The sequence below is a fragment of the Mustela putorius genome, unplaced genomic scaffold, assembly GCF_011764305.1.
Source record: "Mustela putorius furo isolate JIRA1106 unplaced genomic scaffold, ASM1176430v1.1 tig00003867_pilon_pilon_pilon, whole genome shotgun sequence".
Classification (NCBI taxonomy): Eukaryota; Metazoa; Chordata; class Mammalia; order Carnivora; family Mustelidae; genus Mustela; species Mustela putorius.
Window position 1 is genome coordinate 9,391,911 of NW_025422019.1, and position 18,650 is coordinate 9,410,560.

Sequence of the window (18,650 nt, forward strand, 5' to 3'; positions counted from 1 at the left end):
TGCTGCGTCCCCCAGTGTCGACACCACTCCGCCTGGCTCACCAGTCCTTGGCATCTCGTGCAGCCACCCTGGCAGGACCCCGCGGGCTGGGGGTGGGGTGGTGGCTGCACACGCAGGCCGTACCTGTTTGATGGCGAGGTTGACCACCTCGTAGCGGTTGACGCGGCCCAGGGGCAGGCAGAAGCTGTAGAGCGCGTGCAGCGCAGCACAGAAGAAACTCAGCAGGCCTATCTGCTTGCGGTGCTGCAGCCAGTGGTCCAGCCAGTCCGGAAAGCGGCGGTACTTGGTGCCACGGTGCAGCTGCAGGGCAGCTGCCAACACGCCGGGCAGGTACACCAGGGACAGCAGCACATAGGCCACGCACGGCAGCGTCGTGTTGACCACGGACACGGGCAGCTTGTAGAATTTGCTCTTGCCATCCCGCACGTAGGGCTGCAGGACGTCCCGGACAAAGTTGTAGATGTAGAAGAAGATGAAGAGCCCCAGAGCCAGGAGGGCAGGCACCTTCCAGCCTGGGAGAAGGCGCAGGGGCATGGCTTCCACCTCCCGGGCGGAGACCAGGGACCCCATGTCCACAGGCATGAAGCCCATGGCCTGCACCATCTCCGAGACCGCCCGCTTGGCTTCCGGGTGGTCACTGCAGATGGGCACCTGGGGGGAGGAGGTAAGGGGAGAATCAGAGGGGGTCACAGGCCACTGGGGTGAGCAGGGACTGGGGGGCAGTGTCTCCACCCAACTCCTCACTGAGCAGCAGAGGAAGCTGAGGCCACGAGCCACAGCACAGAAGGTGGCTCTGATTCCCAGCCCAGGCTCTTCCCCCTGGCCCCCGTAGCCTCCTGGCCCCTGGTCCAGCATGACCACGATGCAAAAAGAGGACCCAGGGCTTACCCAACAATGAGCGTTTTTGTCTAGTTCATGGCTATCAGCAGCCACAAGCAACATGGCACCTGAGGAGCCCCCAGGAGCCCCTGGAGTAGGTACTTGGAGAACGGTGGCCTGCTCTGGGGCTCGCTCAGTAAATGGCCTTTGAATATGGCCCAGAACATGCAGCCGTGGATGCAGCTCTGTCCCTCAGTTCATGAGTGTCCCCTTTGATGGTGTACCTCGGCCCCCATGGCCCTCAGCCAACACACAAGCCAGTCCCAGACTCATAGCCCATGGCTTCCCACTGTGAGCTCCGGGTGGTGTCCTTGGATCTCTGAACACTGTGGCCTTGCTCACACGGCTATGGTTTGTCTGGTCACAGAATGGACTCAGCACCTTCTATGCGCTAAGCTTTACACACGTAGTCCTGCCGCCTTACCAAAAGCCTACAGGTCGGTACGGCCCCATTTTGCAGGTGAGGAAACTGAGGTCCAGAAGCTTCATTACTCACCTCTGTACCTTTGCAGGTGGTCCCCACAGCCGGGGATATCCTCCCCACTCCCTGCACCTGACACCAGGAAGTAGGACCAGGCCAAAGCTGATCTCAAAGTCTTCCCTAGCCAGCTGCTCTGTTTCCTTCTAGGCCCTGCCACCCAGTCCTCACACACTGTTCCTTGCCTGTCCACACATGGGAGTCCTACAGTGCAGGCTACATACAAGGCCCTCCAGTCAGGGGCAGTGAGACCCTTGAGCGCTCTCCCACAGAGTGGCACAGAGCTGGGCACAGGAGGCATCTGGGCTGGATGAATTGGTGGAAGTTCTCACACACGTAGAGCCTGACATCCTTTCGGCATTAAAAACCACCTTGTCGGGGCGCCTGCGTGGCTCAGTCATTAAGCATCTGCCTTTGGCTCAGGTTGTGATCCCAGGGTCCTGGGATCGAGCCCTACATTGGGCTCCCTGCTCAGCAGGAAGCCTGCTTCTCCCTCTCCCACTCCCCCTGCCTGTGTTTCCTCTCTTGCTGTCTCTCTCTCTGTGTCAAATAAATAAATAAAATCTTTAAAAATAAATAAATTAAAAACACCCTGTCTTCATAGGAACCCCTCCCGCCAACAACTGTATGCAGCTCTGGCCATTTCCTGGAGCCATTTTCCAATCCCCAGGGGAAAAAAAAAATCCACTATTGACTGTTCTGGAAAACTGACTCAGTTTTTGGAAGCCCTTGGAATTCGAGTGCTCAAGTTTGGGACCTGCCTGCTTCCTCGGGACTTGGCACATAAATGTGTTACTTTCCTCTTTCTAAGTCCATTCTCATAGCAGAGTCTCTCTTGACTCCAGATAGTAAAAAGAAAGCGTCTTCCACCTTGCCCTCCCAGAAATCGAGTTACCATGGAAGAAAGGACACAGGTTTCAGATTCGTATGAACTGGGTTCACATCCCAGCTCTCCAGCCATAAGACCTGGTATGCATAAGTTCATTAACATTTTCTGAGCCACAGTTTCCCACTGTGTAAATTGGAACTCTATAGTGATGTGAGATAAGCCTGGCGTACTAAGGGGACTCAACAAAAATTAGCCATTTATATTTATTGTTTTGATGGCTGGTATTCCCCACCAGAACCTACCTGTCTGTTCCCATCCCTTGGGCCAGACTGCAGGGTCCAGGCAGAGATAACATTGAAGGCCTTGACCACTGTGCATGTAGGGAAGAGGGAAGCCAGGTACTCTGCATTGGATTCGCGGTGCCGGAGGTGCTCCTGCTCTGTGGGGTTGCTCACGTCCACGAGGATCTTGCCAGCCAGCTGGTCACTGAGGCCACACAGCGAGGAGTAGTGCTCCCGGAACATGGCCACGAAGATGACGTCAGGGGAGTCCACTGCCTCCGCCTGGAAAGTCACTTGTGCCGCTGAGGGGAACAGCCCCGCCGTGCGTTTGGGGTTGCGGCTCCCCACCACCACGCTAAAGCCAGAGCCCACCAGGCGTGTGACCAGGGAGCGGGCAAAGTCCCCGCTGCCCAGGATGCCCACTTTGGGGGCCTCACTGGGGGTCTCGGCAAGGCTCCCATCGCTGTCCACCAGGCGGCAGCTGATCAGTGGCTTATCCATCTCTCCTGACACTTGGGTGGCTGGAAAGAAAGCAGGACTTGATCAGCGGAGAGCTCCCAGGCTGTCCTTCATACCACCTTCCTCTTACTTGTCCACTGTAACCACATGGTGGTCAAACATTCACCCAACAGACCTCCACGGGTGTTAACAGGTGCTGGTACTGGCTGAGCAAGGCCTTCCCCAGTAGGGCACAAACTCAGAAGAGTAAGAAGGACCTCTGCCTTCCACCCTCTTCCCAGTGTCCTGAATTATTTCCTTGGGACAAACATGCAAATTTGCGTAGTGCTGAGAAAGAAGTATATAGAACTTCCATGATGAGGGTGTCTGGGGGGGCTCAGTCCATAAAGCATCTGCCTTTGCCTTGGGTCATGATCCCAAGGTCCTGGGATCATGTCTGTGGCAACCTCCCTGCTCAGCAGGAGTCTGCTTCTCCCTCTATTCCCTGCTCCCACTCATGATCTCTCTCTCACAATAAATAAATACATAAATATTTTTTTTTTTTTTAAGTAATGCTTGGGGCGCCTGGGTGGCTCATTCAGTTAAGTGTCTGCCTTTGGCTCAGGTCGTGATCCCCGGGTCCTGGGATCCAGCCCTGCATCGGGCTCCCTGCTCAACGGGAAGCCTGATTCTCCCTCTCCCACATCCCCTGCTTGAGTTCCCTCTCTTGCTGTGTCTCTCTCTGTCAAATAAAGAAAAAAAATCCTTAAAAAGATAAAAAAATTTAAAAAAGGAATGCTTAAAAAAAACCCACCAACTTCCATGATGAATGCTATGCAGTGCCATACTTCTTTTCAGAGGAGTATGTAAGAGATGGATGGACAGTGTTACTGTCCAGGAGTGACCCCCACCTCACCACCACTGGGTATTTTCTGATTAATAGGAAGGGTGACATGTCCCTGTGCTTGTTCCCATTTTGCACTTTGGGAAGGCACCTCTGTGCTCTTCCTTGAGTAGATGACGAGCAGCTTGAAGGCAGGAACCTCATATTATTTGACTTTGGGTCTCACCATTTTTGTCCTAGGGCCTGGAGTTGGAGTTCAATGTCAGCTGAGTGAATGAATGAACACTGACCTCTGCTCTCTCAGAGGGGGGCTGCAGTGAGCGGGACCCTGAGATTGCGTGGGTGCCCTGGGATCTCCTTTACTGAGCTGGACACATGAGTGGCCATGGTGGAAAACCTGGGCTTGAGCCAGGAGCTCACAGTGAGCTTGGGCAAGAAAAATTCTGCTGACCTTGCCACCAGCTTCAAACTGAAATTTGCCATTTCCTTCGAGCAGCAGACAGTGCTGGCAGTCAGTGCTGACCATATCCCAAGTTCTTCAAATACTATTTAAGAGTTCTTCAAATACTATTTAAACTTGTCACTCACTTAAAATTATGGTAGACATACATTTATAAATCAAATATTAACAGGTGTGAAGAAATAGATGGCAGCACAATAATGATAGGTGACTTCACTACCCCCCCAACAATGGATAGATCATCCAGAAAATCAGCACAGAAATGCTGGACTTGGACTACCGTTGAGACCAAACGAACCTAACACATACACAGAACATGCCATCCAACAACAGCAGGATGCACATTCTCATCCATCCACAGAACACTGTCCAGGACACATCACAAATTAACTCATAAAATGAGTCCTGCAAATTTGTAAGGATTGAAATCATAGGAAGTATCTTTTCTGATCACAATGGTCTATAACTAGAAAAAGGGCAAATTCACAAATATGTGGAAATGAAGGCATACATTTTTTCTTCTCAATTTTTTATTTAAATTCTAATGAGTCATCATACAGTGTAATACTGGTGTCAGGAGTAGAATTCAGTGATTCATCACTTACATACGACACCCAGTGCTCAACATAACAAGTCACTTCCTTAATGCCCAGCACCCATCTAGCCCATCCCCCAACCACCTCCCTCCCTCAGTTTGTTTTCCATCTTTGTCTCTTACCATTTGTTTCCCTCTCTCCAATTCTGCCCCTCTCCTTGTGTGCATCTGTTTTATTTCTTAAATTCCACACATGGGTGAAATCACACGGTATGTGTCTTTCTCTGACAGACTTAATTTTGCCTGACATACTACACTCTGGCTCCTAAAACAGACACCTAGATCAATGGAACAGAACAGAAAGTCCAGAGGGCCTTGGTGGCTCAATTAGTTAAGCAACTGACTTTGGCTCAGGTCATGATCCCGGAGTCCTAGGTTCGAGTCACACATTGGGCTCCCAGCTCCATGGGGAGTCTGCTTCTCTCTCTGACCTTCCCCCATCTCATGTTCTCTCAAATAATAAATAAAATCTTAAAAAAAAAAAAAACAATAGAAAGTCTGGAAATGGACCTACAACTATATAGTCAACTAATCTTCAACAAAGCCAGAAAAAATATCCAGTGAAAAAAAGATGGGTGTCTTCAATAAATGACACTGGGATAACTGGCCAACAACATGCAGAAGAATGAAACTGGACCACTTTCTTACACCACACACAAAAATTAGTTCAACATGGATGACAGACCTAAATGTGAGACAGGAATCCATCAAAAATCCTAGAGGATGGGGGGCCTGGGTGGCTCAGTCATTAAGCGTCTGCCTTCAACTCAGGTCATGATCCGAGGGTCCTGGAATCGAGCCCCACATTAGGCTCTCTGCTCGGTGGGAAGCCTGCTTCTACCTTTCCCACTCCCCCAGCTTCTGTTCCCTCTCTCTCTGTGTCTCTGTCAAACAAATAAATAAATTCTTTAAAAAAATCCTAGAGGAGAACACAGGTAGCAACCTCTCTAATCTCAGCTAGAGCAACTTACTAGAAATGTCACCAGAGCCAAAGGGAAACAAAGGCAAAAATGAACTACTGGGACTTCATCAAGGAAAAAGCTTCTGTACAGCAAAGGAAACAACTAGAAAACTAATGGGCAACCTGAAGAATGGGTGAAGATATTTGCAAATGACGTATCTGATAAAGGGTTGGTAGTATCCAAAATCTATAAAAAAAAAAAAATGTATCCAACTCAATACCCCAAAAAACCCCTAATAAACTCTTGGACAACCAATGAACCAAAGAAGAAATCAAAAGGGAAATTCAAAAATCTTGAAACAAATGAAAATGCAAACTCAGCATACCAAAACTTGCGGGATGGAGCAAAAGTGGCTCTCAGAGGGATGTTTGTAGCTTAATGTGTATCTTACAAAAGAGGAAAGATCTCACACAATCTACCTTTACGCTTCAAGGAGCTAGAAAGAGAACAATTCTGAAGTTCTAGCAGAAGGAAAGAAAAAACAAAGATCAGAGTAGAAATAAATGAAATAGAGGCTAGAAAAACAATAGAAAAGATCAATGAAACTAAGATCTGGTTTTTTAAAAAGATAAACCAAAGTGATAAAACTTTAGCTAGACTAAGAAAAAATAGACTCCAAATAAAAAATGAAAGGTATATTATAACTGATACTGCAGAAATACCAAAGATCATAAGAGACCACTACAATTATCAAACAATTATATGGCAAAAAACTGGACAACCTAGACGATATGGATAAATTCCTAAAAACCTACCCTACCATCTACCAAGACAGAATCATGAGGAAATAGAAAAGCTAAACAAGCCAATAATGAGTAAGGTGACTGAATCAGTAGTAAGAAATCTTCCACCAAGTATTTCAAGAAGATTTTTAATGTTAGCCCTTCTCCAACTGTTCCAAAAAAGTCAAAGAGGAGGGATCACTTTCAGGCTCACTTTATGAAATTAGAGTCGCCCTGATACCAAAGCCAGGTAAGGACACTACAAGAGAAGAAAATTATAGGCCAATATCCCTGATAAGCACAGATGAAAAAAATCTTTGACAAATTACTAGCAAACTAAATTCAATAGCACATTAAAAGGATCCTATACCACTATCAAGTGGGATTCATCCCTGGGATGCAAAGATGGTTCAACATATACAAACCAGTAAATAAATGTGACATGCATCCACAGAAATAAAAATCATGTGAACCTACCAACACATGAAAAAAAATCATTTGGCAAAATTAATATCCTTTGGTGATGAAAACTCCATTCATAGTGAAGGAGTACTCCTCCACATAATAAAGGTCATATATGACAAGCCCACACCTAGTATCATACCCATTGGTTAAGAAGCTGAAAGCTTTGCCTCTAAGATCAGGAAAAAGACAAGGATGCCCCTCTTGCCACCTCTATTCAACATAGCATAAGAAGTCTTAGCCACAGCTCTGAGCCAAGAAAAAAGAAAGAAAAGGCATCCACATTGGAAAGAAGTAAAATTTGTTTCTGTTTGCAACTGACGTGATCTTACATATAGAAAACCCTAAAGACCCCACCAAAAAATAAATAAATAAATAAAAATGTAAAAGAAAGAAAACAAGACAACCCCTCCCCAAACAAATAATTCTGTTTAAAAATGGGCAAAGGACCTGAATAGACATTTTTCCAAAGACAACATACAAATGGCCAACAAGTATACAAAAAGATGCTCAACATCACTAGTCATCAGGGAAATGCAAATCTAAGCCACACTGATGTCTCTTCTCAAACCTGTTAGGATGACTATTATCAGAAAGATAAAAAAGTCAAAAGATAGTAAGTGTTGGAGAGAATGTGGAAACAAGAGAACCACTGCACACTGTTGGTGGGAATATAAATTCTTGCAGCTATTACAGAAAACAGCATGAAGGTTCCTCAAAATATTAGAAATAGAATTACCATAGGATCCAGCAATCCATCTTCTAAGTATATATTTAAAGGAAATAGAATCACTATTTCCTTAGAATCGCCTGGATGGCTCAGTTGGTCAGGCATCTGCCTTTGGCTCAGATTAAAATCCTAGGGTCCTGGGATGGAGTCCCACAATGGTTTCCTTGCTCTATGGGGAGCCTGCTTCTCCCTCTGCCTGCTGCTCTCCCTGCTTGTGCTCTTTCTTTCTCTGATAAATAAACAAATAAAATCTTTAAAAAAAAGAGAAAGAATCGCTTTCTCAAAGAGATATATCTGCACCCCATGTTCACGGCATTATCAGTCACAGTAGACAAGATATGGGAATAATGGGAAGTGTCCACAGGTGATGAATGGACAAAGGAAATGTGGTATATATACACAAAGGAATATTATTCAACCTCAAAAAAGAAGGAAATCCTGACATTTGTGTTAACATGGATGAACCTCGAGAACATTATGTGAAATAAGCCAACACAGAACAACAAATACTACATGATCTCACTTGTGTATGTCACACTGTACACCTTAAATATATAGTTTTGTCAATCAAACTTCAATAAGGGTGGGGGAAAATAAAAATAAATAAAATGACAGTAAATATCACACCAGCGGTTAGATATTGTTATTTAATGTATTCATAAAGAAGCATGTCTATTACTATGAAACATTTAGAAACATTTGGGAACTACGTTTCACTGTAACCGGTCTCCTTTGTAACCCTATGTTATTCTGTGCATGTAGGAGCATTATTTTTTTTTTTCAACTAACATCTTCTTGCTTGACATTGGAAGTGTTTATTATTATTATCATTATCATTATTAGTTTCAGGGGTAGAATTTAGTGATTCATCAGTTGCATACAACAGCCAGAACTCATTACATCACGTGCCCTCCTTAATGCCTGTCACCCAGTCACCCCATCCCCCCAGCAACCCTCAGCTTGTTTCCTAGTGTTAAGAGTCTCTTATGCTTTGCCTGTTTTCATCTTATTTGTCCTTCCCTTCTCCTATATTCATCTATTGTTTCTTCAATTCTACATATGAGTGAAATTATATGGTATTTGTCTTTCTCTAATTTTACTTAACCTAACACCCCTAGTTGCACCCGCATCATTGCAAATGGTAAGATGGCATTCCTTTTGACGGCTGCATAGTATTCCACCACACATACACATGCGCATGCACGTGCCACATCTTTACCCATTCATCTGCCGATGGACATTTGGGCTCTTCCCGTATTTTGGCTGTTGTGGACATCGCTGCTATAAACACTGGGGTGCAGGTGCCCCATTGAATCACTATGTTTATATCCTTTTGGTAAATACCTCGTAGGGCAATTGCTGGGTCCTAGGGTAGTTCTATTTTCAACTTTCAGTTTTCCTGAGTGGCTGTACCAGTCTGCATTCCCACCAACAGGGTAAGAGGGCTGCCCCTTTCTGTAAGAACATTATTCTGAGTAGAAGTCCAGGGGTCTCACCAGCCTATGGGTCCATGGGAACCCTCGGCAAAGAAGAGGTAAGATCACTGCTACCAATGGAGCAGCAGGGATGGCTTAATCCCCTCTTCCCACTTTCCACAGCAGCCTCTTGGGTGAGGGCTGTATATGTGTATGGTGGGTTTAGGGTCTAATGCAAGGGGGAGCAGGAGGACCAGGAGGCTGTGCTCCAGCTCTGTCATGGACCAGCTCTGTGTCCTTAGACAAGCCCCTGTGCCTTTCTGGGCCCCAGCTTCCACCCCTGCAAATGCAGATCGTGATCTCAGCTCCAAGATGACAGAGAATGCAATCTTGAAAGGTTTTGGAAAACTGACCTGGACATCTGACAAGGCAACACCACGCATGCCTATCATATGCTGGACATTTCTCTAAGACCTTTTCCACGAGTGATGGTTGTTGAGGCCTCATAGGACCCCACGAAATAGGTGCTATGATTCTCCTCCAACTTAAAGGGGGAGGAAGCTGAGCTCAGAGAGCTTGAAGAACTTGCTCCAGGGAGCACAGAGGGTAATGGGGAAAGGAGAACAGGACGCAGATCTGCCAGCCTCTGCAGTGAGCTTCACCAAGAGTCCTATTGTCCAGACAGAGGAGCTGTCCAGAGATCCCTCGTGGGTGGTAGAGTTGGGACCCTGTGGCTGAGAAGAGGGGATCACAGTAGACGGGGATGCACTGACTGTCCATTCCAAGAGTCAGAGGACATGCTTTGCAGCCAGGACCCCCAACCTGCTCACATGGGACTCAACTCGATGCCCTCATGGACATAGTACCTCCCTGCAACATGGGAGAGCATTTTCCGCCTGGTTCTGGGGACAAGGATATTTTTCCAAACGGTGATGAGCTAGCCTTTGCAGATGCCAGTAGGGCTCCCGACAATCCCTCGAGTGCAGACCTGGAGTCGTGTGTCCGTGGAAGGCCACCCTCGGCACCCAACTCTGCCTGGGTTCTACTTCTGACTCGGCCAACCTCTAACTGTGGCTGTGGGCCTGCCAGTGCCTCCTCCATCTCCCCAGCAATAGAAGGAGACAATCACAGCACCTTCCTTAATGGGAGGTTGTGGGAATAAATAAGTCAATATACGTAAAGCACTTAAAACAGCTCAGGACTCAGCGGGTGTGGCTCAGTAAGAGTAAGCAGATGCTGGTGCCAGCACTGTACCCATAGCAGGGACAAGGCAAAGGAAAGATGCAGAAGCCCTGCTAGCCCCTCTTCAGCCCTGGGAAAGTGGGGCGTGTCATGACAGAGACTGCCGGTAGCCTCGAGCTCCCAGGCCTGCATGGGGGATTTGGCTAAGCTGAATGTAAACCCCTCATGGGGACCCCAGCATTTCCCACGGTCAGTCAGGGCTTGGACAGATCCACATGGGCCTTCCCCCATCCCTGCATCGGCCACCTGAAGACACCTGCCCTGGGGCGAGGCTTGCCTTTATGGGTGGGTGGGGGGGTAAAACCACCCTGAAGCCCCCAGACTAACTTCTCCATGTCTGCTAGCAATTCAGAGGGTCCCATGGAAGTCCCTCTGGGCCAGAAGGGTCTCCTTTGCTCTCTCTTCCCAACACATGTGCTGAACATAAAGATGTGAGGGATGCCTGGGTGGCTCAGTGTTTTAAAGCCTCCAATTTCAGCTTGGGTCATGATCCCAGGGCTCTGGGATCGAGCCCTGAATCAGGAGAGCCTGCTTCCTCCTCCTCTCTCTCTGTGTACCTCTCTGCCTACTTGTGATCTCTGTCAAATAAATAAATAATCTAAAAAAGAGAGATAGAGAATAAAGATGAGAAAGACATGGCTCCCACTCTTGGATGGTTTGCAACTGTGCACGCACGTGTGTGGTGCGGGACACATTCCATAAGACGCATCCATCCACAACTGGACACAGAGTGCCAGAGGACGAAGCCCAGGAATAGACACCGCATCCCAGGGGGAAACCAGGGAGGGCTTCCTGGCATTTGCAGCATCAGTGGGCTAGGGGAGAAACCCTCGTGGTTTACAGCCTCACGGCAAACTAGACCGAATGGAGGAAGTCGGTGACAGCCAGACTTTGAATCTCGTCTGTGCTGAACCCCAGACTGAGCACCCCAAGGTGGAGGTGGGGAGGACTTATGTGGGGCTGGTTCCTGAAGCTCTGTGCTCAGAACCTGACTCGGTATTGCTTCCCTTCTGGGGACTAGGGTGAAGGCAGATGCAGCATAGGGAAGCCATGGGCAGGGGCTGGGGTTGAGGGGGCGGATCTGGGACTGGTCCTGGCTGTGCGAGGACATGGTGGTGGGATAGCGGAGTGTTGCTGAGCCTCTCTGGGCAACTTCTCTAACTGAGTGGCTGCGCCAAATCACCTGCAGTTCCCTCCCAGGGTATTAATGGTACCACACTTAGGGGCCTGCCTTCAGTCATAGACCGCATGGAAACCAAAAACAAAGCATCCCTAAGTGCTTCTTGCCACCAAGACTGGGTCCTTGGCACTGGAAAGTGCCCGGCTGTAAATCTCTCTTGGGAGGCCTCCCACCCCAGGGGCAGCTCCGGCCACTACAAGTTCCTATGCAGGGGACTAGAGCTACCCCGGTCGGGGCACTGGGGTCACTTACTGGGGAGAACTCTTTGTGCCTCCGTCCCCTCCTTCAAATGGGGCACTACTTGTACTTCCTCCAAGGTTGTTCTGAGGATGAACTGAATTAATGGGCAAGAGGTCAGAGCCGGGTTTTCTGACGCGTGTGCTGGCGTGTATGTGCATGTGCATGTATTGTGCTCTAAGGGGCTTCACAGGCAACCTCCCAAAATTCTGCCTTCCTGGTGCCCAGCACAGGGTCTGCTGTCGGCATGAAGGCCAGAGAAGGGAGAGCAAGTGGTCCAAGTCCCAGAGGCCCAGGATGAGGGGGTGGCGTGGGGCCAGCAGAGCCCTGCCGCCTGTCCTATCCTCCGGGCCCTAAGGTGAGTGACTGATTCTGGCTGGGCCCTGGCTCCCTGGTGGTTCTATTTACGGAACTGGGGGAGGGAGTGGGAAGGGTATAAAATTACAGCTGGAGTGGGGATGGCAGGCTGGGGCCTGCTGCGGCCTGTGCACAGACCGTCCACCTGCCTGCGTGCCCCACCCCCGCCGCTCCCCACCAAGCAGCGGACAAAACCCGCACTGAGGCTCCGTTGTGCAGAAACTGGCCCAGACCACAGGGCCTCATCCCCTCTGGGTGTTTGCCCAGGCTTGCCTGTTCCCTCCCACTTCCCGGCAAGGTCATGGCATGGGCTGTGTTTGTGGCTGGGAGTCATGGGGGTTCACTGGCCTGCCTGCCTGCTCCTGGCCACTCCCACCCACTCCTGCTTACTCTCAGGCAGGCCACTAATGGTGGCCAGTCACGCCACGGACAGCCTGACAGCCTCTTCTGCGAGGGCCAACCCTTAGGCTCACGTGGCCAGTACAGTCCCTGTCCATGAAGGGGTCAGGGAGGGGTCACATGGGGGTGGGGGGTGGGATGGCTGGCTGTGGCATCTTGCGGCTGGATGGAGGAGAGGTGGTTTGTGGGTGGGCTAGGGTGCCTTCCACCCTCTCCCACGCAGAGGCTGACTTAAGCCAACATCTCCAGCCCTAGCCATCCCTGGAGACCCAGAAAGAACTAGGGTACAGCTCTTAATCTCAAGAGGCCCACCGTTATCTTCTAACTTTGTTTAGGTTTTATCTAGTCAGTAAAATTAAATTTGAGGGTTGGGGGAAGACACATTCCTCCTATTACTGCTATGTTTACTTGTAAGATAAATATATTGAAAACGTAATTTGTGCTGTATAATGTTATGCACAGAATAAATCCTATGTTAACATAAATGTCAATGTAGATACATGTGAAAGCATAAGGCTAAACATTAAAGAAACTCTAAGTATTCTTGCTGGCCCCAGGGAATGATCCTTTACAATCCAGGGGAGCCCCATATCCATCCTGGAGACCTGAGCCCAAAGGCACCAATAACTGCCCAGGTTCCCTCCTGGGACAGCTGGGGGCCGCATGTACCTGGGGCCTTGCTCAGCAGCTGGGGACTTGCAAGTCCTCGCCTGGTGGCTCCTAGGCTCACGTGAGCTGCTCTACCCTCCTGTCAGCTTTGGCAAGAGAGAGACTGCCACGTTCGGTTGCACGGCTGTTAACTCTGCAATCCAGCCCTGTGCTGGGGGCATCATGGAGGTTTCGTGTATATTTCTGAAGAAAGGCAAACATCCTGGATCTCACAGCTTCAAAACTTACTCTGCTTATCCTTGGGGACCAAAAATTCTTCCAAAATGCAGTGCGTATTTCAAGAGAAGCAGTCAGATCCTCACTGAGCACCCTGGCATCACCCCAAACTGCAAGGATGGAATGTCCTTGGGTTTTGTCCTCGTTTTTGTAAAACCCTTTCATAAATTTACAGGTTTAAATCCTCCCTGGTTGTCAGGACATTGATCACGGCTCGCTCTCTGCCCACTTGCTCTTAAAGCCCTCCCAGGTCCTGCGGTGGACAAAGTACAGGCCACACACCACTGAGAAAGCACAAAGACAGCCCACAGAATGGGAGAAAAAAATTGCAAATCATTGATCTGATAACGGGGCTTGCTCTCAAATATATAAAGAACTCTTACAACTTGGTCCCTAAAAGACAAATAACCTATATGACCATGCGCAAAGGACTTGGATCCACGTTTCTCCCACGAAGATACACAAATTGTCATGAGGAACAGGAGAAGATGCTCAGCCTCGTGAGCCCCCAGGCCCCAGGGACAACGAATTAAAGCATGACAGGCCACTTCATACCCCCTTGGATGGCTTCATCCATCACATCACAACAGAGTATCATTCAGCAACAAACAGCAAGATGGCACGACTATGGGGCTAGGGAACCCTGAGTCTTGGAGCCACGAGGCTAAAAGAAAGAAGCCAGTCACAAAGGCCACACGCCATATGACTCCATTTACATGAAATGCCTACAAGAGGCAAGTCTACAAAGACAGAAGTAGATTAGTGGTTGCCTTGAAAGGGGGCTGCTGTGGGGGTATGGAAAGTGCTCATGGTACAGGGTTTCTTCTCAGAGGTGATGACAGGATTCTAAAATGGACTGTGGTGATGGCCGCCCAACTCCATGAATATACTAAAAACCACGGGGTTATATACTTGAAATGGGGGAGTTGTATGGTAGGTGAATTACAGGTCAGTGAAGTTGCTATTTAAAAAAAGAAGAAACTGAAGGATGCCTGGGTGGCTCAGTTGGTTAAGTGTCTGCCTTGGGTTTGGGTCATGATCCTGGGGTCCTGAGATCAAGTCCTGCATCAGGCTCCTTGCTCAGTGGGGAGCCTGCTTCTCCCTCTCCCTGCTGCTTCCTCCTCCTTGTGCTCTCTCTCTCTCTCCCTAACAAATAAATAAAACCTAAAAAAAAAAAAAAAAAAAAAAAAGGAAATTGAGATAGTACAGCCTGATGTGTGTGAACAAACAGTGAACTTGCTTTGCATGGGAATCCAAGGCCTCCTCATGAGCTTAGAGCATGGATCCCGGGACATCAGTGCTGGTGGTTCTAAGTTATTCCCTGGTTGTGTCCCATATATCTGAGTTTCTCCGCCCCATGTCCTCTAGAAAAGTAAGTGTGTAGTCAAAACTATTAATAGCTGTTGTAGGGGAGCAGTGCCACAGGCTGGTCCTCTGGCTTCTGGGTGGAACCTGCAGGTTTTGCTCATACAGCTCCCGCTCTGAGCTCCAACCCATGCAAGCAGACAAGCCACCGAGGGCCATGGTGCACAGCACACGAGGAAGGTGCCGAGGTCTGAGGCCCGCCCTTCCAGCTCCCGGGATGCATCCATGAACAAGGCCAATGCATGCCAATGAGAGGGGGTATGGAAGCATCCTCTGCTATTCTCGCCAATGGCAGAGGGTTTTTATAAGGACACACAGCTGGAAACTAGCACCTAGCCACGAATCTGCCAGCACTAGGTTGGATCCGTTCCTTGTTCCCCCACCAAATGCATCCCCTCCTTAACGAGGGAGAAGAGCATCCCTGGGGTGCCATCAGGGTCACTGGGAGCCTGTCTGGGTGGGCTAGGCTGGCTCCCCTGAGCACATCCATCAGAATAGGGGCTGAGGAAACAGCTTATGCTGTTGGAAACGACTTATGCAGGTTCAGTGGCCTTGATAAACTGTAAGGCAGGCCAGCAAGAACACAGGCTCAGAGAGAGCTGGGGTCAGATTGCAGCCCTACCACTTACTTGCGGGGTGGCCTCAGCAAGTCCCTTTACCTCTCCGAGCTTCGGTTTCCTTATCTGTACTGCAGAATAGCATTACCTACTTAAAGGAGACTTCTGAGGATTATACGCATCAGCAAAGTGCACGATCCGAACCTGTTCAATTCACTCCCTTTTCATTTTGTTCCTTCCTGTCCAGGATTTTTGAAAACCTTCTGTCTGTGTAAAGCAGGAATAGACATGCACAAATCAATACATGGCGTTCTCTGCTGAATGGAAAAATTTACTCTGAAATTTTCTAAAAATGTGCTCTGAGATAATGGCCTGGAGCTATGCATACATTTCCCACAAAGGCAATTGTAGGGAGGGATCTGTGGCTCTTTGGGGTTCAGGGAGTGGGGAGAAAAGGGGGCGGCGGAACAGGGATGGGGAGGACAGGAGGGAGAGGCTGGGGTCAGAAGTGGGGCACCAGAGTGGTCTGGGACCAGGCTGTGGGCTTCCTGAGCTCTCAAGGATGGCTAGTCCCAACAACCGGCTCCCCCCAAGGGACAGTCGTCATGCCACCGGTGTCCCCAGACCCCCTTTCTCATCAGGACCACCAGCTCCTGGATCAAACCTGCATCAGCTGCTTCTCTGCTTCCACAGCCCTGAGAGCAGCCCCCTTCCCACTGACCGCATTGCTTTCTCTCCTGTCTGCCCTCTCCCCGGACTCTAAGCTCCTCACGCGTGGGAACTGAATCAAACTCATTTTTTTTTTTTAAAGATTTTATTTATTTATTTGTAAGAGAGAGAGAGTGAGAGCGAGCACAGGCAGACAGAGTGGAAGGCAGAGTCAGAGGGAGAAGCAGGCTCCCTGCGGAGCAAGGAGCCCGATGTGGGACTCGATCCCAGGACGCTGGGATCATGACCTGAGCCGAAGGCAGCTGCTTAACCAACTGAGCCACCCAGGCGTCCCTCAAACTCATTTTTGTTAGCCCAGCACCCAACCCCTATCGGGTCAAACCTGAGCCTCACCGGGGTCATCTGGAGGGCTTGCTAAACTCATTGTTGGGCTCCATCCTCAGAATTTCTGACGGTGCTGCTCCAGGACCACACTTTGAAAATGACTGCAGGATACCTTTGCAAAAGGTGCTGTGTGAAGGGTGAACCACTCCAGGTTCGATTTTTTTCCTGGGTTTTTAGTCAGGCCCAGCTCTTCATCTGTCTCCTCCGTAAGTCCTCCCTGCCCCCCTGGGACCCCTCGTACCAGTGCTCTCTCCCTGTGCTCCTCCCAGCCCTGAGGGTTAGGTGCCCATGCCTCACCCCTGCAGCCCCCTTGGCCGCCCAGAGCTAGGTCCTTCCGGGGAGAAGGGGGTCAGGGCCATGGAAACATTACTCCCTGAGCCCATGAGGCAAACTCTCCACGAAGTGCTCCCATGGCCCCTCCCCCACTCCGACATGGGTCACCAGACCCCAGGAGGGTAAAGAGGGGGCAGCACTGGGCTGTCCCCATACAGATTCTGGGGACCCAGGAGCCCCCAACACCTTGACTGGGGACATCTTCCAGTTACCTGGCTGGCCAAGAATTCAGATGGCCTGATTCAGCATCCGGGGCTCTTCCGCTACCTCAGTATGACAGCGAAGCTGGGAAGAAGTGTTCAGTGGACCAGTTCATTACCACCCACGGCCCTCACACAGGAAGGATGGTGGTCCGTGCTGGTTAGAAGGAGTGGAAGGGGGATGTCCCCATGGTCAGCACCAAGGCTAGTGGCTTGATGCAGAGAAGACACTCAAGCCCTTAGGGTCCTCATGCTGCCCAACCTCAGGGGCCCCCATCCACACTGTAATCCACGTGAATAGTACCTTCTGGAATTTTGCAGTGCACAACCTGTGCAGTGTTACACAATAGTTGGTCCTACCAATCCTGAAAAATGTCCTCATTTGATATTCCCTGAAAACCTACTATGTTCCCAGTAGGTATTCTGGCAGGGAGCCAGAAAACAGTCTATCCTCTTGGGGCTCTTTAAGGAAAGGCCAGCTACAGCCTGTGGTGAGAAGAGTGTTCACACGAGGGCATGCCCAGGCGCTGTGGGAGCCAGGGAGTGGCTTATCTCTACCCAGTGAGGTCAGGGCGCTGGCACGTGGGGGCAGCCAGCTCCCGACGGGCTGGTTTATCCAGCCAGGCTGGAGGCTATGAGGTGGCAGCAGCTGAATCTGCAGTCTCAGCATCTGGGCTTAGGTGTCTTCTTGCTTTCTAGGGATACCTGGAGCCACAGAGCCTGGGGCCAGATGGGTCTCATGGGCTCTGGCAGCCCCAGACCCCTCTCCCCTTGCCATGGTGTAGGTGTGCAGAATCAGAGATTAGAGCCCTCTGTTCCTGGGCAGAAGGAGGTGTGGAGGCAGGGAAAGGGGCATAAGCAGCTAAGACAAACCAAGGCAGCTCCAGGGGCTTTGGCCAAGGAACTCAGCCTGCCTCACTGGCCTGGTTGGGGATAGATGCATGCTTCTCCTGCTTTGTCCAGCCAATGGGACACTTTTTCAAAGAAGCCTCCTTCTGCAGCATCTTCCTCTGGGCTCCAAGGGACACTGAAGTCAGTCAGCCTCCAGTCTCCAAATATGGGTAAGGTCCTGCACTGACTTCCCACCCACCCACAATGGGCTGGCTCTGTGCAGACCTCTAACTTTGGCAAGAATCCCTGAGGGCTCAAAAGGCTGGTCCAGGCAGCCTTGGGAGAGCTCCTGACTTCGTCCCAGACCCTTAAGATGGAGGGGATCTCACACTCTGGGCTTACTTTGCATTGGCATGGGACCATTGACGGCACACGCTGGTTTGCTTTTCCATCAATATGGGCCACTTCATACTCATTTCTATGTCCCTAGCACCTAGCCTGGGACCTGGCACTGACTAGGTGCTCAATTAATTTTTGTGGCTTGAATGACTCAACCTCTAGTTTCTGGGGCAGAAGGATATTCAGAGCATAGGGGCAAAGCATATTCAGAAGTCATTGGTTGTACTCCTCGGAACCTAATGGGCCCGCTTATACTCAGTGGTGATTAAATATCACGACTTTCTAACCCTTACCACGGCTCCGATCCTGTTGTTAGACCTGGTCAGGCATTTCACTATTCGATACACTTAATCACACAGAAGACTTATGTACAGATGAGTTTAAACATTGAAAATAAACAGAAAAACACGAAGAGCCTCATGCAGCTCTGGCCAAAGTTGAAAATCAAACAGCAGCTGTGAGCCCTATCAGGGTACAGCCTGGTATGTGGGTTCCCACGGAAGAGGGTTTCAGGAAT

The 18,650-nt window shown here is 49.6% G+C and overlaps 1 protein-coding gene across 2 annotated transcripts in view; it reads right to left on the reverse strand.

The window, feature by feature from the left end:
• The window catches only part of STEAP3 (STEAP3 metalloreductase), a 48,534-nt gene that overhangs the window by 16,504 nt on the left and 13,380 nt on the right, over positions 1 to 18,650 (reverse strand). For both annotated transcript variants that reach the window (XM_004759752.3, XM_004759753.3), the window contains exons 2-3: positions 2,489 to 2,988; positions 124 to 651 (exon numbers count right to left, since the gene is read on the reverse strand). In XM_004759752.3, coding sequence (XP_004759809.1) covers positions 124 to 651; positions 2,489 to 2,988 — 1,028 coding nt within the window. The remainder of the gene's footprint in view (positions 1 to 123; positions 652 to 2,488; positions 2,989 to 18,650) is intronic.